The 25,000-nt window shown below is 41.5% G+C and overlaps 1 protein-coding gene across 1 annotated transcript in view; it reads right to left on the bottom strand.

Moving 5' to 3' along the window:
* LOC106595197 (voltage-dependent T-type calcium channel subunit alpha-1H-like) overlaps nt 1-25,000 on the bottom strand; it is a 137,719-nt gene that overhangs the window by 63,504 nt on the left and 49,215 nt on the right. Inside the window, 13 exon segments of the mRNA XM_045688929.1 lie at nt 180-381; nt 611-706; nt 944-963; nt 1,248-1,327; nt 3,517-3,609; nt 3,611-3,635; nt 5,258-5,438; nt 5,619-5,773; nt 7,229-7,455; nt 17,698-17,853; nt 17,935-18,239; nt 21,905-22,071; nt 24,834-25,000. The exon segment at nt 24,834-25,000 is cut by the window's right edge and continues 72 nt beyond it. Of these exon segments, the coding sequence (XP_045544885.1) occupies nt 180-381; nt 611-706; nt 944-963; nt 1,248-1,327; nt 3,517-3,609; nt 3,611-3,635; nt 5,258-5,438; nt 5,619-5,773; nt 7,229-7,455; nt 17,698-17,853; nt 17,935-18,239; nt 21,905-22,071; nt 24,834-25,000 (1,874 nt within the window).

A 25,000-nucleotide genomic window follows, 5' to 3' on the forward strand; every position in this document is an offset into this window, starting at 1 on the left:
CTAGCCCAGAGAGGTTAAGTCAGAAATGTTCTCATCATTAAGACCAGAACACTTTGATGCCATATAGAACCATATTGGTCAGACTGAGAGATAAAAAAATAAAAAACACAAAAGGACATCAGAGGTCAGAGGTTAAAGGTGACTCACCAGAGAGCGCTGGTCGTAGGCTGAGGGTCTACGGAAGCAGCAGTGCTGCCGCGGCGACGAGAACCCCGCAGTCCATCCCTGAACACACATCTCCGCACACCAGCCCGTCTCCCGGGACGGATCGGGGGCCCAATGAGCTCCTGGGCGCGCGCGTGCGCGTGATCGTTATGGGAGGGGCCAGAGTGTCGCGTTCCGCGTGACCGTTGGCGTCATCATCAGAGAATACATCTTCAGCTCTGACGGAAGAGCAACACCATCATCATCATCATCACATCTCTCTATGTCTCTGTTTCCCCCACCTGTGTCTTTCAGCTCTCCAACCTTCTCCTCTTCCTCCCATCATCCTCATCATCATGACTCTCTACCTCTCTGTTTCCCCACCTGTCTTTCAGCTCTACTACCTTCTCCTCTTCCTCCTCTCCTCCTCCTCATCATGTCTCTCTACGTCTTTGTTTTCCCCCACCTGTGTCTTTCAGCTCTCCAGCCTTCTTCTTCTCCTCTTCCTCCCCATCGTCATCAGACCTCTTGTCGTCGTCAGAGTCCGCCCGGTTGGCATCCCCTGACAGACAGAAAGACAGTAGAGAAAGAGAATCGCGGTCTGAAAGCCCTGTACAAAACACCCTCCTTTATCGGATGTTGGTGACAAAACACAGGGGGTCACTGGAGAGTTAGAACACCTCTAGAACCCTCTAGAACCTTGTAAGAACCCTATAAACCCGATAGAACCCCGTAGAACCCTCTAGAACCTTGTAAGGACCCTATAAACCCGATAGAACCCAGTAGAACCCTCTAGAACCTTGTAAGAACCCTATAAACCTGATAGAACCCCGAGAACCCTCTACAACACAGATGAACTCCGCAAAACACTCTAGAACCCTCTAGAACCCATTTGAACACTGTAGAACCATGTTGGACTCTGTTGAAACTGGTCGGACTCACGTAGAACCCCATAGAACCCTGTAGAATCCCATAGAACCCCGTAGAACCCCCGTGAGAACCCTGTAGAACCTTGTCAAACTCTTACTCCGCCTGGAAGCCCTCCACCAAGATGGCCACCAGCAGGTTGAAGAGGACGAGTTACCAAACGTCATCAGAGCTACAAAGTAGAGAGCAGCGAGAGGGGAGAGGTGGAGGCCATGCCGTTATACAGGACCACATTCCAGTCCTCCTGAGTCAGGATCTATAGACAGAGAGAGAGAGGAGAGAGGAGAGAGGAGAGGAGGGATGAGGGAGAGAGAGAGAGAGAGAGAGAGGAGGGATGAGAGAGGAGGGATGAACAGAGAGAAAGAGAGAGAGAGAAGAGGGATGAGAGGAGAGAGAGAGGAGGGATGAGAGAGAGAGAGAGAGAGAGAGAGAGAGAGAGAGAGAGAGAGGGAGGTTGGGGGTATTGGCAGGGCTTTCAGTTTTTGACCTATGAACCGACCAGGGGAATCCACAAAGCCTCTAGAATCAGTTTGGCCTTTCAGATCAGAATGAATCAGATACTAGATCAAAATGAATCAGATTATACGGGACAGATACTAGATCCAGAATGAATCAGATCATAATGAATCAGATACTAGATCATAATGAATCAGATTATACTGACAGATACTAGAGCAGAATGAATCCAGATACTAGATCAGAATGAATCAGATACTAGATCAGAATGAATCAGATTATATGAACAGATCCTAGATCATAATGAATCAGATCAGAATGAATCAGATCAGAATGAATCAGATCCTAGATCATAATGAATCAGATTATATGGACAGATCCCAGATCAGAATGAATCAGATACTAGATCATAATGAATCAGATACTAGATCATAATGAATCAGATACTAGATCATAATGAATCAGATTATACGGACAGATACCAGATCATAATGAATCAGATCCCAGATCATAATGAATCAGATCCCAGATTAGAATGAATCAGATACTAGATCATAATGAATCAGATCATAATGAATCGAGATACTAGATCATAATGAATCAGATTATACTGACAGATACTAGATCAGAATGAATCAGATACTAGATCAGAAAATGAATCAGATTATATGAACAGATCCTAGATCATAATGAATCAGATCAGAATGAATCAGATCATAATGAATCAGATCCTAGATCATAATGAATCAGATCAGAATGAATCAGATCATAATGAATCAGATCCTAGATCATAATGAATCAGATTATATGGACAGATCCCAGATCAGAATGAATCAGATACTAGATCATAATGAATCAGATACTAGATCATAATGAATCAGATTATACGGACAGATACCAGATCGTAATGAATCAGATTATACGGACAGATACCAGATCATAATGAATCAGGATCCCAGATCATAATGAATCAGATCCCAGATTAGAATGAATCAGATACTAGATCATAATGAATCAGATCACAATGAATCAGATCATAATGAATCAGATCCCAGATCAGCATTCCTAGGCTGAGATACTTTGTGGATACGGGACCTAATTGCTGTTAAACAAAGAAAAGGACAAACACACAGACACACTCAGACACAGAGACACAGACACAGAGACACACACACACAGGGACACAGACACACAGACACAGGGACACACACACTCAGACACAGGGACACAGACACAGAGACACAGGGACACACAGACACAAACACAGCCACAGAGACACACAGACACAGGGACACACAGACACAGAGACACAGGGACACACAGACACAAACACAGCCACAGAGACACACAGAGACAGGGACACACAGAGACAGGGACACACAGACACAGGGACACACAGAGACAGGGACACAGAGACAAACACAAACACAGAGACACACAGAGACAGGGACACACAGAGACAAACACAAACACAGAGACACACAGAGACAGGGACACACAGAGACAGGGACACAGACACAGGCACAGGGACACACAGAGACAGGGACACAGACACAGGGACACACAGAGACAGGGACACAGAGACACAGACACAGACACAGGGACACACAGAGACAGGGACACATAGAACAAACACGCCGCAGAGACACACAGAGACAGGGACACACAGAGACAGGGACACACAGACACAGACACAGGGACACACAGAGCAGGCACACAGACACAGGGCACACAGAGACAGGGACACAGAGACACAGATACAGGGACAGAGACAGGGACACACTGACACAGACACAGGGACACACAGACACAGACACAGGACACACAGAGACAGGGACACACAGACACAGGGACACACAGAGACAGGGACACAGAGACACAGACACAGACACAGGGACACACAGAGACAGGGCACACTGACACAGAGACAGGGCACACAGACACAGGGACACACAGAGACAGGGACACAGAGACACAGCCACGTCTGACCTGGAACACAGTAACGATGGCCCAGAGTAAGGAGTCAAAGTTCTTGCGGTCTGGGATGGTGTCTCCATTCTCCATCTGCAGGTTGAATTTACACTCCAAACAGGTGCATGCCGAGGATACTGCACACACACACACACACACACACACACACACACACACACACACACAGACACAGACACACACACACAGACACACACACACACACACACACACACACACGCACACGCACACGCACACGCACGCACACGCACACACACACACACACACACACACACACTAAGCATTTAAATATGACCTAATGACCAGGCTTTATAGATACATCACCAGGTAGTGTGTGTGTGTGTGTGTGTGTGTGTGTGTGTGTGTGTGTGTGTGTGTGATACTTGTCTCTGTAATTATCATCATGTCTCTCTACGTCTCTGTTTTACCCACCTGTGTGTTTTTACATCCCCTGTATGTTGGTTAGGGCCAGGCGGTGCTACAGGTTAGGTAAGACCTGGGCGGACCATCCCTTTATGTTGGTTAGCGTGCAGGTGGTGCTAGCTAGGTAAGACCTGGCGGACCACCTCCTGTATGTTGGTTAGCGCGCCAGGTGGTGCTAGCTAGGTAAGACCTGGGAGGACCACCCCTGTTTGTTGGTTAGCGCGCCAGGCAGTGCTACAGGTTAGGTAAGACCTGGGCGGACCACCCCCAGATGTTGGTTAGCGCGCAGGCGGTGCTACAGGTTAGGTAAGACCTGGGCGGACCACCCCCTGTATGTTGGTTAGTGCGCCAGGCGGTGCTACAGGTTAGGTAAGACTCATGGGCGGACCACCCCCTGTATGTTGGTTAGCGCGCCAGGCGGTGCCACAGGTTAGGTAAGACTCTGAGCGGACCACCCCTGTATGTTGGTTAGTGCGCCAGGCGGTGCTACAGGTTAGGTAAGACCTGGGCAGGACCACCCCCTGTATGTTGGTTAGCGCCAGGTGGTGCTAGCTAGGTAAGACCATGGACCACCTCCTGTAACGTTGGTTAGCGCCAGGTGGTGCTAGCTAGGTAAGACCTGGGCGGGACCATCCCCCTGTATGTTGGTTAGCGCGCCAGGTGGTGCTAGCTAGGAAGACCTGGGTGGACCACCCCTGTATGTTGGTTAGCCAGGTGGTGCTAGCTAGGTAAGACCTGGGCGGACCATCCCCTGTATGTTGGTTAGTGCGCCAGGTGGTGCTAGCTAGGTAAGACCTGGGACCACCCCCTGTATGTTGGTTAGCGTGCCAGGTGGTGCTAGCTAGGTAAGACCTGGGACCACCTCCTGTATGTTGGTTAGCAGCGCAGGCGGTGCTACAGGTTAGGTAAGACCTGGGAGGACCACCCCTGTGTGTTGGTTAGCGCGCCAGGCGGTGCTAGCTAGGTAAGACCTGGGAGGACCACCCCTGTATGTTGGTGCAGAACAGGAGCGGTGCTGCATGTTAGGAAGTAGTGGGAAGGCAGATATAGGTAGGAAAAGACTAATTTTTACTTTCTTTGTTTTGTCATCCAGTCCCATTTCCCCCAAAATTTCCGTGTTTAGGAATAATACATTCCCTGCAAACTGTATTTTTCTCTGTCTCTCTGCGTCTTTCCCCCCATCACCTACGAGTCACACATATTTTTTTTCACGACACGGCCGTGATGTAGCGGGCATTGCGTTCCTCCTCCAAGAGTCTTGCGTACGACAGCTGTGGTCGTGTGTGTGTGTGTGTTGTGTGTGTGTTGTGTGTGTTACCTGAAGGTGAAGATGAAGAGCATCAGTAGTGTGCAGAAGGTGGCCACGTTGTCCATAGTCTTCATCAGAACCACCAGCTGTCTGCGTAGGGCAGGAAGGAACCTGACGAGCTGGACACGAAGCAGACGGAACGTCCGCCACGGACAAACCGCCGTCCGCCTGTCCAATGATCTCCGGGACACTGGAACACCGACGCTTTACTATAACACACACACAACGCTTACACACACACACACACGCGCGACAACACACACACACACACACACACACACACACACACACACACACACACACACACACACACACACACACACACACACACACACACACACACACTGCAGGAGAGATCTTCTTCACCCACCATGATGACGATGGATGCCGTCGAAGATGTTGTAGGGTTCTTGGATGTAGCTCGAAGAGGCTCGGAAGGCCAGCAGCTTGAACACCATCTCCAGGAGGAACATGCAGGTGAACACGATGTTACTGATCTCCAAGATGTCAGTCAACTCCACCGAGCTGGACAGAGAGGAGACAGGGGAGAGAGGGGATGGAGGAGAGGAGATAGGAGAGAGGGGAGAGGGAGAGGAGAAGAGGGGGGATGAGGAGAGGAGACAGGAGAGAGGGATGAGGACAGAGAGGGGATGAGGAGACAGGAGAGAGGGGATGAGGAGAGGAGACAGGAGAGGGGGATGAGAGGAGAGGAGACAGGAGAGAGAAGGGAGAGGAGGGAAGGAGGAGACAGGAGAGGAGACAGGAGAGAGGGGATGAGGAGACAGAGAGGAGACAGGAGAGAGGAGAAGGTGAGAGAGAGGAGACAGGAGAGAGGGGATGAGGAGAGAGAGGGGGATGAGGAGAGTAGAGACAGGAGAGAGGGAAGGAGGAGACAGGAGACAGGAGAGAGGGGATGAGGAGACAGGAGACAGGAGAGAGGGGATGAGGAGAGAGGGGGAGATGAGGAGAGAGACAGGAGAGGAGACAGGAGGAGGAGGACAGGAGAGGAGACAGGAGAGGAGGAAGAGGAGAGAGGAGAGGATGAGGAGACAGGGAGACAGGACAGGAGAGGAGACAGGAGAGGAGAGCCAGAGAGGAGACAGGAGAGGAGACAGGAGAGGAGAAGGAGAGGAGGGGATGAGGGACAGGAGAGGAGGGGATGAGGAGACAGGAGACAGGAGACAGGAGAGGAGACAGGAGAGGAGACAGGAGAGGGAGGGGATGAGGAGGCAGGAAAGGAGGATGAGGAGACAGGAGAGAGGGATGAGGGAGAGGAGACTGGAGAGAGGAGGGGATGAGGAGACAGGAGAGAGGGAGACAGGAGACAGGAGAGAGGGGATGATGAGAGAAGGAGATGAGGGAGAGGGAGACAGGGAGAGGGGATGAGGGAGATAGGAGCCCAGGGAGAGGGGATGAGGGGAGAGAGGAGGGGATGGGAGGAGAGAGACAGGAGAGGGGGAGCTGGGAGGAGACAGGAAAGGAGACAGGAGAGAGGGGATGAGGAGACGGAGAGAGGCTAGGAGGGGATGGGGGAGGGGGATGAGGAGAGGGAGGATGAGGAAAGAGGGGGATGAGGAGAGGGACAGGAGAGGAGACAGGAGAGGAGGGGGATGAGGACAGGGAGAGGAGAAGGGGATGAGGGGGATGAGGAACAGGGAGAGAGGAATGAGGATTGGCACACCCTCCACCCCTCCCTCCCACCCCCCCCCTCCCCTCCGCCCCCGCCTCCACCCCCTCCCTCCCCCCCCCCTCTACCCCTCCACCCCTCCCCCCTCACCCCCTCCACCCCCCCCCTCCACCCCCTGTGGTCCCACACTGTTGATGGTATTCTATCCCCATACTGAGTATTGATGAGGATGGAGATCATTATCCACTCTGTTGAAGTACTTGCTGTCTACGATGCGTTTCCAGTCTGTCTGAATCCTTTCCCCAGTTCACCACTGCCTGTTACTGGCCCTCTTCACCTGACCCCAGCCCTACCCCAGCCCACCTTGCGCCTGCCAGCCTCCCATGGCATATACGACCCCTCCCCTCCCTGGGGGGAGTGCGTGCAGGGTGTGGGCCTCTCCCCCTAGAACCACTCCAGGTCGCTCAGGTCCCGGCTCCAGGCCCTCTGGGCTGCGGCTACCAGCGGACAGCTCACCAGCTCCCAGGAGGAGTCGGGGAGGGCACCACGCCAGCCAGCTGGTACAGCAGCCGAGGGCGGCCTGGAGGAGAGAGAAGTTAATTTTAAAATTTAGTTTGATCTAAACTATCTCTCTCTCTATATATATATAATTTGTTATTAAACAGATAGAGGAGAAAGATACTAGAGGTCCAAAGGGCGTGCCTTGGTATACACTAACACCGTGTCATTGCCATTAGACAAGTTCAGACAACAAGTCCTCAGGATAAACTCTACAGCTCGGGACCTGTAGTCTGAGGCAAATTCTATTCCCTACGCAATCCACCCACGAAGCTCTGCACTACAGAGGGAATATGGTGCCGTTTGGGAGTTCTGGGGCCCTGGAAGACTGGCGTGAGGCTGGTTTTCCTGTCTCTCCCCCGGATAAACAGAGTGATGTGATGAGGAAGACGGACTGAGAAGCAGAAGCTCTATGCTGGCCTCGCGGTTCAGGGGCTGATCCTAACCTGCGTCTTCGGCATCAGTCTGGGACAGGCTTCACTTCAACGTCGATGGACAGAATGTGGAGTCATTAACCTCTTGTCTCTCCCTCTTCTCCCTCTCCTCTCTCTTCTCTCTCCTCCCCTCTCCCTCCTCTCCTCTCCCTCTCCTCTCCTCTCTCTCCTGGCCTCTCTGTCTCTCTGCCTCCTCTCTCTATTTCCTCCTACCTGCCCTCCGCCCTCTCCTCTCCTCTCCTCCCTCTCCTCTACCCCTCTCCTATCCCTCTCTCTCTCTCTGCCTCTCCTCTCCTCTCTCTCTCCCTCTCCTCCTCTCCCTCCTCCCTCTCCCTCCTCTCCTCTCCTCTCCTCTCCCTCTCCCTCTCCTCTCTCTCTCTCTCTCCCTCCTCTCTCTCTCTCTCTCTCTCTCTACGCCTCTCACTCTCTCTCCTCTCCTCTCCCTCTCCTGCTCTCCATTCATACTATATTACTTCTTCAACGTTTGAGAGACATCGATTTCCTGTCTCAGGACTGTAAGTGGCTCTTACAGACAGAAACACAGTACTGGACTAAAGGCATGATCAATGGAGATTCTCAATTAAAATTGCCTTTTTGGTTCAGGGCGATGTTAATCAGTGTCCGGGAAGCTGGCTAAAATGCCTGTGATAGTGAAACAAGAGGTAGCTAGTTCTACTATAGAGTTACTGTATATATACAGAGATGGATCTAACTAGTTCTACTCTTGAATACTGCATATATATGAGAGAGATGGATCTTACTAGTTCTACTATAGAAGTACTGTGTTTGGTGGTTTTACTCTAAAAAAAGAGAGATGGATCTAACTAGTCTAAGTACTTATAGAGATATATAGAAGTACTGCTATAAATATATATATATATAGAGAAAGAAAAGAAAGAAGGATCTTTCTAGTTCTGCTATAGAAGTACTGTATATATATAGGAGAGATGGATCAACTAGTTCTACTATAGAAGTACTGTATCTATATATAGAGAGATGGATCTAACTAGTTCTACTATGGAAGTACTGATATATATATATAGAGAAATTACTGTATATATATATATATATACATATATATATATATATATATATACTATATATATATATATATATATAGATGGATCTAACTAGTTCTACTATAGAATTACTGTATATATATAGAGATTTACATATCAAATATAAAATATAATATATAGAAAGATATAGAGAGATGGATCTAACTAGTTCTACTATAGAAGTACTGTATATAAATGGATCTAACTAGTTTACTGTAGAACTACTATATATATAGAGATGGATCTAACTAGTTCTACTATAGAAGTACTGTATATATATATAAATGATCCCAGATGCTCAGTTTACCATACAAGTTCCGTATATATATAAGAGATGGATCTTACGAAGTTCTGCTATAGAAGTACTGTATATATATGAGAGATGGATCTTACTAGTTCTACTATAGAAGTGCTTATATATATAGAGATGGATCTAACCAGTTCTACTATTGAAGTACTGATATATATATAGAGATGGATCTTACTAGTTTCTACTGTAGTAGTGCTGTATATATAGAGAGAGAGATGGATCTAACTAGTTCTACTATGAAGTACTGTATATATATAGAGATAGAACTAAGTACTGTATATATATATTATATATGGATGGTTCTACTCGTTCTACTATAGAAGTACTATATATATAAGAGAAATGGATCTAGCTAATTCTACTATAGAAGTGCTGATATATTTATATATATCTAGAATGGATCTAACTAGTTCTGCTATGGAAGTACTGCATATATATATGGAGATGGTTCTTACTAGTTCTACTATGAAGATACTGTATATATAAGATGGAGCTCTAGTTCTATCTATAAGTACTGGTATATATAAGATTGTTTTACTAGTTCTGCTATAGACGTACTTGATATATATAGAGATGGATCTAATAGTTCTACTATAGAAGTACTGTATATATATAGAGATGGATCTAAAGTTCTTCTATAGAATGCTGATATTATAGTGTAGAGAGATGGAGCTAACTAGTTCTACTATAAGTACTGTATATATAGAGATGGACCTTACTAGTTCTACTATAGAAGTACTGTATATATAGAGAGAGATGGGTCTTACTAGTTCTACTATAGAAGTACTGTGTATATATATAGAGAGATGGATCTAACTAGTTCTACTATAGAAGTACTGTATATATATAGAGAGATGGATCTAACTAGTTCTACTATAGAAGTACTGTGTATATATATGGAGAGAGATGGATCTAACTAGTTCTACTATAGAAGTACTGTATATATATATAGAGACGGATCTAACTAGTTCTACTATAGAAGTACTGTATATATATAGAGAGATGGTTCTTACTAGTTCTACTATAGAAGTACTGTATATATAGAGATGGAGTTACTAGTTCTACTATAAAGTACTGTATATATATATAGAGAGACAACTAGTAGAGAGTATATATAGAGATGGATCTTACTAGTTCTACTATAGAAGTATTTGTATATATATGAGAGATGGATCTAACTAGTTCTACTATAGAAGTACTGTATATATATATAGAGAGATGGATTCTAACTAGTTCTACTATAGAAGTACTGTATATATAGAGATGGATCTTACTAGTTCTACTATAGAAGTACTGTATATATACTAAGAGAGATGGATCTAACTAGTTCTACGATAGAAGTACTGCATATAGAGAGAGATGGATCTAACTAGTTCTACTATAGAAGTACTGTATATATAGAGAGATGGATCTTACTAGTTCTACTATAGAAGTAGTGTATATATATAGAGAGATGGATCTAACTAGTTCTACTATAGAAGTACTGTATATATATATATATATATATAAATATTATATATAGGAGAGAGATGGATCTTATGTTTACTATAGAAGTACTGTATATATAGAGAGATGGATCTAACTAGTTCTACTATAGAATACTGTATATAAAGAGAGAGAGATGGATCTAACTAGTTCTACTATAGAAGTACTGTATATTTTATATATATAGAGAGAGATATGGATCTAACTAGTTCTACTACAGAAGTACTGTATATATAGAGATGGATCTAACTAGTTCTACTATAGAAGTACTGTATGTTATAGAGATGGATCTAACTAGTTCTACTATAGAAGTACTGTATATATATATATATATAGAGATGGATCTAACTAGTTCTACTATGAAGTACTGTATATATGAGAGATGGTTCTAACAAGTTCTACTATAGAAGTACTGTTATATATATAGAGATGGATCTTACTAGTTCTACTATAGAAGTACTGTATATATAGAGAGATGGATCTAACTAGTTCTACTATAGAAGTACTGTATATATATAGAGAGAGATGGATCTAACTAGTTCTACTATAGAAGTACTGTATATATTAAGAGATGGATCTAACTAGTTCTACTATAGAAGTACTGAATATATATATATAGAGAGTGATCTAACTAGTTCTACTATAGAAGTACTGTATATATATAGAGAGAGATGGATCTTACTAGTTCTACTATAGAAGTACTGTATATATAGAGAGAGATGGATCTAACTAGTTCTACTATAGAAGTACTGTATATATAGAGAGAGATGGATCTAACTAGTTCTACTATAGAAGTACTGTATATATATAGAGAGAGATGGATCTAACTAGTTCTACTATAGAAGTACTGATTATATATAGAGAGATGGATCTAACTAGTTCTACTATAGAAGTACGTATTATATATATATAGAGAGAGAATGGATCTAACTAGTTCTACTATAGAAGTACTGTATATATAGAGAGATGGATCTAACTAGTTCTACTATAGAAGTACTGTATATATAGAGATGGATCTAACTAGTTCTACTATAGAAGTACTGTATATATAAGAGAGATGGACTAACTAGTTCTACTATAGAAGTACTGTATATATAGAGAGATGGATCTAACTAGTTCTACTATAGAAGTACTGTATATATATAGAGAGATGGATCTAACTAGTTCTACTATAGAAGTACTGTATATATATATATAAAAGAGAGAGATGGATCTAACTAGTTCTACTATAGAGAGTACAGAATATAGAGAGATGGATCTAACTAGTTCTACTATAGAAGTACTGTATATATATAAGAGAGATGGATCTAACTAGTTCTACTATAGAAGTACTGATATATACAGAGATGGATCTAACTAGTTCTACTATAGAAGTACTGTATATATAGAGAGATGGATCTAACTAGTTCTACTATAGAAGTACTGTATATATAGAGAGAGATGGATTTAACTAGTTCTACTATAGAAGTACTGTATATATGAGAGAGATGGATCTTACTAGTTCTACTATAGAAGTACTGTTATATATATATGTAGAGATGGCTAACTAGTTCTACTATAGAAGTACTGTATATATATATATATATATATATATAGATGGATCTAACTAGTTCTACTATAGAAATACTGTATATATATAGAGAGAGAGAGATGGATCTAACTAGTTCTACTATAGAAGTACTGAATATATAGAGATGGATCTAACTAGTTCTACTGTAGAAGTACTGTATATATATATATATATATATAGAGAGATGGATCTAACTAGTTCTACTGATAGAAGTACTGTATATATATAGAGAGATGGATCTAACAAGTTCTACTATAGAAGTACTGTATATATATAAGAGAAGAGATGGATCTAACTAGTTCTACTATAGAAGTACTGTATATATATAGAGAGAGATGGATCTTACTAGTTCTACTATAGTAGTACTGTGTATATATATAGAGAGATGGATCTAACTAGTTCTACTATAGATGTACTGTATATATATATAGAGATAGATGGATCTAACTAGTTCTACTATAGAAGTACTGTATATATAGAGAGAGAGATGGATCTAACTAGTTCTACTATAGAAGTACTGTATATATATATATATATATAGAGAGAGAGAGAGATGGATCTAACTAGTTCTGCTATAGAAGTACTGTATATATATAGAGATGGATCTTACTAGTTCTACTATAGAAGTACTGTATATATAGAGAGATGGATCTAACTAGTTCTACTATAGAAGTACTGTATATATATATATATATAGAGATGGATCTAACTAGTTCTACTATAGATGTACTGTATATATATAGAGATGGTTCTTACTAGTTCTACTATAGAAGGACTGTATATATATAGAGATGGATCTAACTAGTTCTACTAGAGAAGTACTGTATATATAGAGAGATGGATCAAACTAGTTCTACTATAGAAGTACTGTATATATAGAGAGAGATGGATCTAACAAGTTCTACTACAGAAGTACTGTATATATATAGAGAGATGGATCTAACAAGTTCTACTATAGAAGTACTGTATATATATATATATATATATAGAGAGAGAGATGGATCTAACTAGTTCTACTATAGAAGTACTGTATATATATAGAGATGGATCACGTCTACAAGAGTATTAATATAAGATGGACCTTACTAGTTCTACTATAGAAGTGCTGTATATATATAGAGATGGACTTACTAGTTCTACTATAGAAGTACTGTATATATATAGAGAGATGGATCTTACTAGTTCTACTATAGAAGTACTGTATATATATAGAGAGATGGACCTTACTAGTTCTACTATAGTAGTACTGTATATATATAGAGAGATGGATCTAACTAGTTCTACTATAGAAGTGCTGTTATATATATAGAGATGGATCTTACTAGTTCTACTGTAGTAGTACTATATATATAGAGAGAGAGATGGATCTAACTAGTTCTACTATAGAAGTACTGTATATATATAGAGAGATGGATCTAACTAGTTATACTATAGAAGTATTGTATATATATAGAGAGATGGATCTAACTAGTTCTACTATAGAAGTACTGTATATATATAGAGAGATGGATCTAACTAGTTCTACTATAGAAGTACTGTATATATATATAGAGAGATGGATCTAACCAGTTCTACTATAGAAGTACTGTATATATAGAGAGAGATGGTTCTTACTAGTTCTACTATAGAAGTACTGTATATATATATATATATATATATATATATAGAGAGGAGAAAAAAGAGAGAGAGAGAGATGGATCTAACTAGTTCTACTATAGAAGTACTGTATATATATAGAGAGATGGACCTTACTAGTTCTACTATAGAAGTACTGTATATATATAGAGATGGATCTTACTAGTTCTACTATAGAAGTGCTGTATATATATAGAGAGATGGATCTAACTAGTTCTACTATAGAAGTACTGTATATATATAGAGAGATGGATCTAACTAGTTCTACTATAGAAGTACTGTATATATATATAGAGATGATATATATATATATATATATATATATATAGAGAGAGAGAGATGGATCTAACTAGTTCTACTATAGTAGTACTGAAATATATATATATATAGAGATGGATCTAACTAGTTCTACTATAGAAGTACTGTGTATATATGTGAGAGAGATGGATCTAGTAGTTCTGTATAGTAGTACTGTATATATAGAGAGAGATGGATCTTACTAGTTCTACTATAGAAGTACTGTATATATATATAGAGAGAGATGGTCTAACTAGTTCTATATTAGTACTGTATATGGAGAGAGATGGATCTAACTAGTTCTACTATAGATACTATATATATAGAGAGATGCTCTAACTAGTTCTACTATAGAAGTACTGTATATATATATATATATATATATATATAGATGGATCTAACTAGTTCTACTATAGAAATACTATATATATATAAGAGAGAGATGGATCTAACTAGTTCTACTATAGAAGTACTGAATATATAGAGATGGATCTAACTAGTTCTACTGTAGAAGTACTGTATATATATATATATATATAAGATGGATCTAACTAGTTCTACTATAGAAGTACTGTATATATATAGAGAGATGGATCTAACAAGTTCTACTATAGAAGGTACTTTATATATATACAGAGAGAGATAAAAAGAGAGAGATGGATCTAACTAGTTCTACTATAGAAGTACTGTATATATATATAGAGAGATGGATCTTACTAGTTCTACTATAGTAGTACTGTGTATATATATAGAGAGATGGATCTAACTAGTTCTACTATAGAAGTACTGTATAATATATATATATAGATGGATCTAACTAGTTCTACTATAGAAGTACTGTATATATGAGAGAGAGATGGATCTAACTAGTTCTACTATAGAAGTACTGTATATATATAGAGAGATGGATCTAACTAGTTCTACTATAGAAGTACTGTATATATATATATATATGAGAGAGAGAGATGGATCTAACTAGTTCTACTATAGAAGTACTGTATATATATAGAGATGGATCTTACTAGTTCTACTATAGAAGTACTGTATATATAGAGAGATGGATCTAACTAGTTCTACTATAGAAGTACTGTATATATATATATATAGAGATGGATCTAACTAGTTCTACTATAGATGTACTGTATATATATAGAGATGGTTCTTACTAGTTCTACTATAGAAGGACTGTATATATATGAGAGATGGATCTAACTAGTTCTACTAGAGAAGTACTGTATATATAGAGAGATGGATCAAACTAGTTCTACTATAGAAGTACTGTATATATAGAGAGAGATGGATCTAACAAGTTCTACTACAGAAGTACTGTATATATTAGAGAGATGGATCTAACAAGTTCTACTATAGAAGTACTGTATATATATATATATATATAGGATGGATCTAACTAGTTCTACTATAGAAGTACTGTATATATATAGAGAGATGGCTTACTAGTTCTACTATAGAAGACTGTATATAAAGAGAGATGGATCTAACTAGTTCTACTATAGAAGTGCTGTATATATATAGAGAGATGGACCTTACTAGTTCTACTATAGAAGTACTGTATATATATAGAGATGGATCTTACTAGTTCTACTATAGAAGTGCTGTTATATATATAGAGATGGATCTTACTAGTTCTACTATAGAAGTACTGTATATATATAGAGAGATGGATCTAACTAGTTCTACTATAGAAGTACTGTATATATATATATATATATATATATATATATATATATATAGAGAGAGAGAGAGAGATGGATCTAACTAGTTCTACTATAGTAGTACTGTATATATATATATAGAGATGGATCTAACCAGTTCTACTATAGAAGTACTGTGTATATATGTAGAGAGATGGATCTAAGTAGTTCTACTATAGTAGTACTGTATATATAGAGAGAGATGGATCTTACTAGTTCTACTATAGAAGTACTGTGTATATATATAAGAGAGATGGTTCTAACTAGTTCCACTATATTAGTACTGTATATATAGAGAGAGATGGATCTTACTAGTTCGACTATAGAAGTACTATATATATATAGAGAGATGGATCTAACTAGTTCTACTATAGAAGTACTGTATATATATATATATATATATATATATATATATATAGAGAGATGGATCTAACTAGTTCTACTATAGTAGTACTGTATATATAGAGAGAGATGGATCTTACTAGTTCTACTATAGTAGTACTGTATATATAGAGAGATGGTTCTAACTAGTTCTACTATAGTAGTACTGTATATATAGAGAGATGGATCTAACCAGTTCTACTATAGTAGTACTGTATATATAGAGAGAGATGGTTCTTACTAGTTCTACTATAGTAGTACTGTATATAGAGAGAGATGGTTCTTACTAGTTCTACTATAGTAGTACTGTATATATATATATATATAGAGAGAGATGGTTCTAACCAGTTCTACTATAGTAGTACTGTATATATAGAGAGATGGTTCTAACTAGTTCTACTATAGTAGTACTGTATATATAGAGAGATGGATCTAACTAGTTCTACTATAGTAGTACTGTATATATAGAGAGATGGTTCTAACTAGTTCTACTATAGTAGTACTGTATATATAGAGAGATGGTTCTAACTAGTTCTACTATAGTAGTATTGTATATAGAGAGAGATGGTTCTAACTAGTTCTACTATAGTAGTACTGTATATATAGAGAGATGGTTCTAACTAGTTCTACTATAGAAGTACTGTATATATAGAGAGATGGATCTAACTAGTTCTACTATAGTAGTATTGTATATAGAGAGAGATGGATCTAACTAGTTCTACTATAGAAGTACTGTATATATAGAGAGATGGTTCTTACTAGTTCTACTATAGTAGTACTGTATATATATATATAGAGAGAGAGATGGTTCTAACCAGTTCTACTATAGTAGTACTGTATATATAGAGAGATGGTTCTAACTAGTTCTACTATAGTAGTACTGTATATATAGAGATATGGATCTAACTAGTTCTACTATAGTAGTACTGTATATATAGAGAGATGGTTCTAACTAGTTCTACTATAGTAGTACTGTATATATAGAGAGAGATGGATCTAACTAGTTCTACTGTGGTAGTATTGTATATATAGAGAGATGGATCTAACTAGTTCTACTATAGTAGTATTGTATATATAGAGAGAGATGGATCTAACTAGTTCTACTATAGTAGTATTGTATATATAGAGAGATGGATCTAACTAGTTTCTACTATAGTAGTATTGTATATATAGAGATGGATCTAACTAGTTCTACTATAGTAGTACTGTATATATAGAGAGAGATGGTTCTAACCAGTTCTACTATAGAAGTACTGTATATATAGAGAGAGATGGATCTAACCAGTTCTACTATAGTAGTACTGTATATATAGAGAGAGATGGATCTAACCAGTTCTACTATAGTAGTACTGTATATATATATAGAGAGAGATGGTTCTTACTGTGCTGTCCCATGAGTTGGTGTAGCTTGCTGAGGGGGGTCCGGGCTGATTTCTGAGAGAGGCGAGGGCTGTGTGGGGAGGAGGCTGTGGGGGTGTGTAGGGAGGGGGTTGGGGGCTTGTGTGGAGAGGGTGCTGTGGGGGTGTGTGGGGAGTGTGCTGTGGGGGTGTGTGGGGAGGGGGCTGTGGGGGTTGTGGGGGTGTGTAGGGAGGGGGATGTGGGGGTGTGTAGGGAGGGGCTTGGGGGGCTTGTGTGGAGAGGGTGCTGTGGGGGGTGTGTGGGGAGAGGGCTGTGGGGGTGTGTGGGGAGGGGGTTGTGGGGGGTTTGTGGGGAGGCGTTGTGGGGGTTGTGGGGGGTTTGTGGGGAGGGTCTTGTGGGGGTGTGTGGGGTGGAGCGGGGGGTAGCTGCAGACGAAGGAGGGCAGGATGGTGGGGTAGCTTCATCCCTCCGTTCAGACGACCCTGGAGAGACGACCCCAGCCCAGGGGTCACAGAGGGGTCACGACCCGGGACAGGAAGTGACCTCATCTCCAGCTCCTCCCCACCTGGAGGAGTCATTACGTTGATATAATTAATGAATGTCAGTCAAACATCTTTCATGGCAGTTAAAGATCTATTAAAATCTAAATTAACATTATTTTCAGGTAAATAGAACGATCCCTTAGTTTCAGGTACAATGACTCATAAATAGTCTGATCCCTTATTTTCCCTTATCCCTTATATACTATTCCACATCACCGTAGTATAATCCACAGCCCTATTCCACATCACTGTAGTATAATCCACGGCCCTATTCCAAATCACCGTAGTATAATCCACATCCCTATTCCACATCACCGTAGTATAATCCACAGCCCTATTCCACATCACCGTAGTATAATCCACAGCCCTATTCCACATCACCGTAGTATAATCCACAGCCCTATTCCACATCACCGTAGTATAATCCACAGCCCTATTCCACATCACCGTAGTATAATCCACATCCCTATTCCACATCACCGTAGTATAATCCACATCCCTATTCCACATCACCGTAGTATAATCCACAGCTCTATTCCACATCACCGTAGTATAATCCACAGCCCTATTCCACATCACCGTAGTATAATCCACAGCCCTATTCCACACCACCGTAGTATAATCCACAGCCCTATTCCACATCACCATAGTATAATCCACAACCCTGTTCCACATCACCGTAGTATAATCCACAGCCCTATTCCACACCACCGTAGTATAATCCACAGCCCTATTCCACATCACCGTAGTATAATCCACAGCCCTATTCCACATCACCGTAGTATAATCCACAGCCCTATTCCACATCACCGTAGTATAATCCACAGCCCTATTCCACATCACCGTAGTATAATCCACAGCCCTATTCCACATCACCGTAGTATAATCCACATCCCTATTCCACACCACCGTAGTATAATCCACATCCCTATTCCACACCACCGTAGTATAATCCACAGCCCTATTCCACATCACTGTAGTATAATCCACATCCCTATTCCACACCACCGTAGTATAATCCACAGCCCTATTCCACATCACCGTAGTATAATCCCTTAGTGAATAACCACAGCCCTATTCCACATCACCGTAGTATAATCCACAGCCCTATTCCACATCACCGTAGTATAATCCACAGCCCTATTCCACACCACCGTAGTATAATCCACATCCCTATTCCACATCACCGTAGTATAATCCACATCCCTATTCCACACCACCGTAGTATAATCCACAGCCCTATTCCACATCACCGGAGTATAATCCACAGCCCTATTCCACACCACCGTAGTATAATCCACAGCCCTATTCCATATCACCGTAGTATAATCCACAGCCCTATTCCACACCACTGTAGCATAATCCCTTAGTGAATAACCACAGCCCTATTCCAAATCACCGTAGTATAATCCACAGCCCTATTCCACATCACCGTAGTATAATCCACAGCCCTATTCCACATCACCGTAGTATAATCCACAGCCCTATTCCACATCACCGTAGTATAATCCACATCCCTATTCCACATCACCGTAGTATAATCCACAGCCCTATTCCACACCACCGTAGTATAATCCACAGCCCTATTCCACATCCCGTAGTATAATCCACAGCCCTATTCCACATCCCCGTAGTATAATCCACAGCCCTATTCCACACCACCGTAGTATAATCCACAGCCCTATTCCACATCCCCGTAGTATAATCCACAGCCCTATTCCACATCCCCGTAGTATAATCCACAGCCCTATTCCACATCCCGTAGTATAATCCACAGCCCTATTCCACATCACCGTAGTATAATCCACAGCCCTATTCCACACCACCGTAGTATAATCCACAGCCCTATTCCACATCCCCGTAGTATAATCCACAGCCCTATTCCACATCCCCGTAGTATAATCCACAGCCCTATTCCACATCCCCGTAGTATAATCCACAGCCCTATTCCACATCCCCGTAGTATAATCCACAGCCCTATTCCACATCCCCGTAGTATAATCCACAGCCCTATTCCACATCCCCGTAGTATAATCCACAGCCCTATTCCACATCCCCGTAGTATAATCCACAGCCCTATTCCACATCCCCGTAGTATAATCCACAGCCCTATTCCACATCCCCGTAGTATAATCCACAGCCCTATTCCACATCACCGTAGTATAATCCACAGCCCTATTCCACATCACCGTAGTATAATGAAACCACAGCCCTATTCCACATCACCGTAGTATAATCCACAGCCCTATTCCACATCACCGTAGTATAATCCACAGCCCTATTCCACACCACCGTAGTATAATCCACAGCCCTATTCCACATCACCGTAGTATAATCCACAGCCCTATTCCACATCACCGTAGTATAATCCACAGCCCTATTCCACATCACCGTAGTATAATCCACAGCCCTATTCCACATCACCGTAGTATAATCCACAGCCCTATTCCACATCCCGTAGTATAATCCACAGCCCTATTCCACATCCCCGTAGTATAATCCACAGCCCTATTCCACATCCCCGTAGTATAATCCACAGCCCTATTCCACATCCCCGTAGTATAATCCACAGCCCTATTCCACATCCCCGTAGTATAATCCACAGCCCTATTCCACATCCCCGTAGTATAATCCACAGCCCTATTCCACATCCCCGTAGTATAATCCACAGCCCTATTCCACATCCCCGTAGTATAATCCACAGCCCTATTCCACATCCCCGTAGTATAATCCACAGCCCTATTCCACATCCCCGTAGTATAATCCACAGCCCTATTCCACATCCCCGTAGTATAATCCACAGCCCTATTCCACATCCCCGTAGTATAATCCACAGCCCTATTCCACATCCCCGTAGTATAATCCACAGCCCTATTCCACATCCCCGTAGTATAATCCACAGCCCTATTCCACATCCCCGTAGTATAATCCACAGCCCTATTCCACATCCCCGTAGTATAATCCACAGCCCTATTCCACATCCCCGTAGTATAATCCACAGCCCTATTCCACATCCCCGTAGTATAATCCACAGCCCTATTCCACATCCCCGTAGTATAATCCACAGCCCTATTCCACATCACCGTAGTATAATCCACAGCCCTATTCCACATCCCCGTAGTATAATCCACAGCCCTATTCCACATCACCGTAGTATAATCCACAGCCCTATTCCACATCACCGTAGTATAATCCACATCCCTATTCCACATCACCGTAGTATAATCCACAGCCCTATTCCACATCCCCGTAGTATAATCCACAGCCCTATTCCACATCCCCGTAGTATAATCCACAGCCCTATTCCACATCCCCGTAGTATAATCCACAGCCCTATTCCACATCACCGTAGTATAATCCACAGCCCTATTCCACATCACCGTAGTATAATCCACAGCCCTATTCCACACCACCGTAGTATAATCCACAGCCCTATTCCACATCCCCGTAGTATAATCCACAGCCCTATTCCACACCACCGTAGTATAATCCACAGCCCTATTCCACATCCCCGTAGTATAATCCACAGCCCTATTCCACATCCCCGTAGTATAATCCCTTAGTGAAGATCCACGGCCCTATTCCACAAACCATCATCATCATTTGACGCAATGCCACCATCTTTGCTTTGTAAAAATCAGCCTTTGGAAAAAGGTAGGGCTTTTTGTTTACTAACTAGTCTACGAACCTGTTGCTACGGGCGTGTGTCCTCCGTTGCTATGCCGACAGTGGTGACGCTGGTGATGCTGCAGAAGGTTGTGTACGGGGCGGAGCCAGGGGACGTTTCCGGACGCTCTGCGAGCGATCCCCGGACCGCTTCCTCCTCCGTCAGGGTTTACCTTCTTACGACGTTTACTGCCGCACAAAACACACACACACACACACACACACACACACACACACACACACACACACACACACACACACACACACATATAACAAGTAAATACAACGACTAGAACAAAGCAGAACAAATATAACTTTATTCACTTTTACAACGAGTTAGTTATAACAGGAAGTTGAATTTCACTACAACGAGTTAGTTATAACAGGAAGTTGAACTTCACTACAACGAGTCAGTTATAACAGGAAGTTGAACTTCACTACAACGAGTTAGTTATAACAGGAAGTTGAATTTCACTACAACAAGTTAGTTATAACAGGAAGTTGAATGTAATTCTGGGCTTTATTCACTACAACAAGTCAGCTGTAACAGGAAGTTGAACGTAATTCTGGGATTTATTCACTATAACAAGTCAGCTGTAACAGGAAGTTGAACTTCACTACAACGAGTTAGTTATAACAGGAAGTTAAACTTCACTACAACGAGTTAGTTATAACAGGAAGTTGAACTTCACTACAACGAGTCAGCTATAACAGGAAGTTGAACTTCACTACAACGAGTTAGTTATAACAGGAAGTTGAACTTATCCTGGGCTTTATTCACTATAACAAGTCAGTTATAACAGGAAGTTGAACTTCACTACAACGAGTTAGTTATAACAGGAAGTTAAACTTATCCTGGGCTTTATTCACTATAACAAGTCAGTTATAACAGGAAGTTGAACTTCACTACAACGAGTTAGTTATAACAGGAAGTTGAATGTAATTCTGGGCTTTATTCACTATAACAAGTCAGTTATAACAGGAAGTTGAACTTCACTACAACGAGTCAGCTATAACAGGAAGTTGAACTTCACTACAACGAGTTAGTTATAACAGGAAGTTGAACTTCACTACAACGAGTTAGTTATAACAGGAAGTTGAACTTATCCTGGGCTTTATTCACTACAACAAGTAAACTATAACAGGAAGTTGAACGTAATTCTGGGCTTTATTCACTTTTACAACGAGTCAGCTATAACAGGAAGTTGAATTTCGCTACAACAAGTCAGCTGTAACAGGAAGTTGAACTTATCCTGGGCTTTATTCACTACAACAAGTCAGCTGTAACAGGAAGTTATACATTGTCTTCGGAAAGTATTCAGACCACTTGACTTGTTCCACATTTTGTTACGTTACAGCCTTTTTCTAATGTTGATAAAATAGTTTTCCCCCCTAATACCTCCAAAATTACAAACAAAAAATAATTTTTCATACATTTTTGCTAATTTATAAAAAATAAAAACATTTGAATAAGTATTCAGACCCTTTACTCAGTACTTTGTTGAAGCACCTTGAGCAGCGATTACAGCATCGAGTCTTCTTGAGTATGACGCTACAAGCTTGGCACAACTGTATTTGGGGAGTTTCTCCCATTCTTCTCTGCAGATCCTCTCAAGCTCTGTCAGGTTAGATGGGGAGTGTTGCTGCGCAGCTATTTTCGGGTCTCTCCAGAGATGTTAGATCAGGTTCAAGTCCGGGCCACTCAAGGACATTCAGAAACTTGTTCCAAAGCCACTCTTGTGTTTTCTTGGCTAAGTGCTTTGGGTTGTTGTCCTGTTGGAAGCGGTTTTCATCAAGCATCTCTCTGTACTTTGCTTCGTTAATTTTTGCCTCGATCTTGACTAGTCTCCCTGCCGCTGAAAAACATCCCCACAGCATGATGCTGTCACCACCATGCTTCACTGTAGGGATGGTGCCAGGTTTCCTCCAGACATGACGCTTGGATTCAGGCCAAAGAGTTCAATCTTGGTTTCATCAGACTAGAGAGTCTTGTTTCTCATGGTCAGAGTCCTTTAGGTGCCTTTTGGAAAACTCCAAGTGGGCTGTCATGTGCCTTTCACTGAGGAGTGGCTTCCGTCTGGCCACTCATAAAGGCCTGATTGGTGGAGTGCTGCAGAGATAGTTGTCCTTCTGGAAGGTTCTCCTATCTCCACAGAGGAACTCTGGAGCTCTGTCAGAGTGACCATCGGGTTCTTGTTCACCTCCCTGACCAAGGCCCTTCTCCCCTGATGCTCAGATTGGCCGGGCGGCCAGCTCTAGGAAGAGTCTTGGTGGTTCCAAACTTCTTCCATTTAAGAATGATGGAGGCCACTGTGTTCTTGGGGACCTTCAATGCTGCAGAAATGTTTTGGTTCCCTTCCCCAGATCTGTGCCTCGACATAATCCTGTCTCAGAGCTCTACGGACAATTCCTTCGACCTCACGGCTTGGTTTTTGCTCTGACATGCACTGTCAACTGTGGGACCTTATATAGACAGGTGTGTACCTTTCCAAATCATGTCCAATCAATAGAATTTACCACAGGTAGAGTCCAATCAAGTTGTAGAAACATCTCAAGGATGATCAATGGAAACAGGAAGCACCTGAGCTCCATTTCAAGTCTCACAGCAAAGGGTCTGAATACTTATGCAAACAAGGTATTTCTGTTTTTTATCTTTAATAAATGTGCGAAAATGTACCCTGTTTTCGCTTCGTCATTATAGGGTATTGTGTGTAGATTGCTGACAGATAAAAAAAAATAAAAATTATAATTATAATAAGGCTGTGACGTAACAAAACGTGGAAAAATTCAAGGGGTTTAAATACTTTCCGAAGGCATTGTATATAATAGGTAGTTGTGTAATACAGATTTTATATATATATATATATATTTTAAACTAAAAAGACTTTAAAAAATAAATAAGTTTAAAAATAATAATAATAATAATGAATTTGTGGTTGTTGTGGACCTACCTGTGCCAGGTAGTGTACAGACGTTGTACTCGTCGGGTCAGTTTGCGGTAGAGGTGCGAAACATATCTCAGCATCTCCTCATAGCAGGATCCCGGTTCTCTGTAGCTGGCCAGAGTGCTGTCGTTGGACATGTAACGAGCTCGCTGCTCACGCATCAACGCGTTCTC

The sequence above is a fragment of the Salmo salar genome, chromosome ssa11, assembly GCF_905237065.1.
Source record: "Salmo salar chromosome ssa11, Ssal_v3.1, whole genome shotgun sequence".
Taxonomy (NCBI): domain Eukaryota; kingdom Metazoa; phylum Chordata; class Actinopteri; order Salmoniformes; family Salmonidae; genus Salmo; species Salmo salar.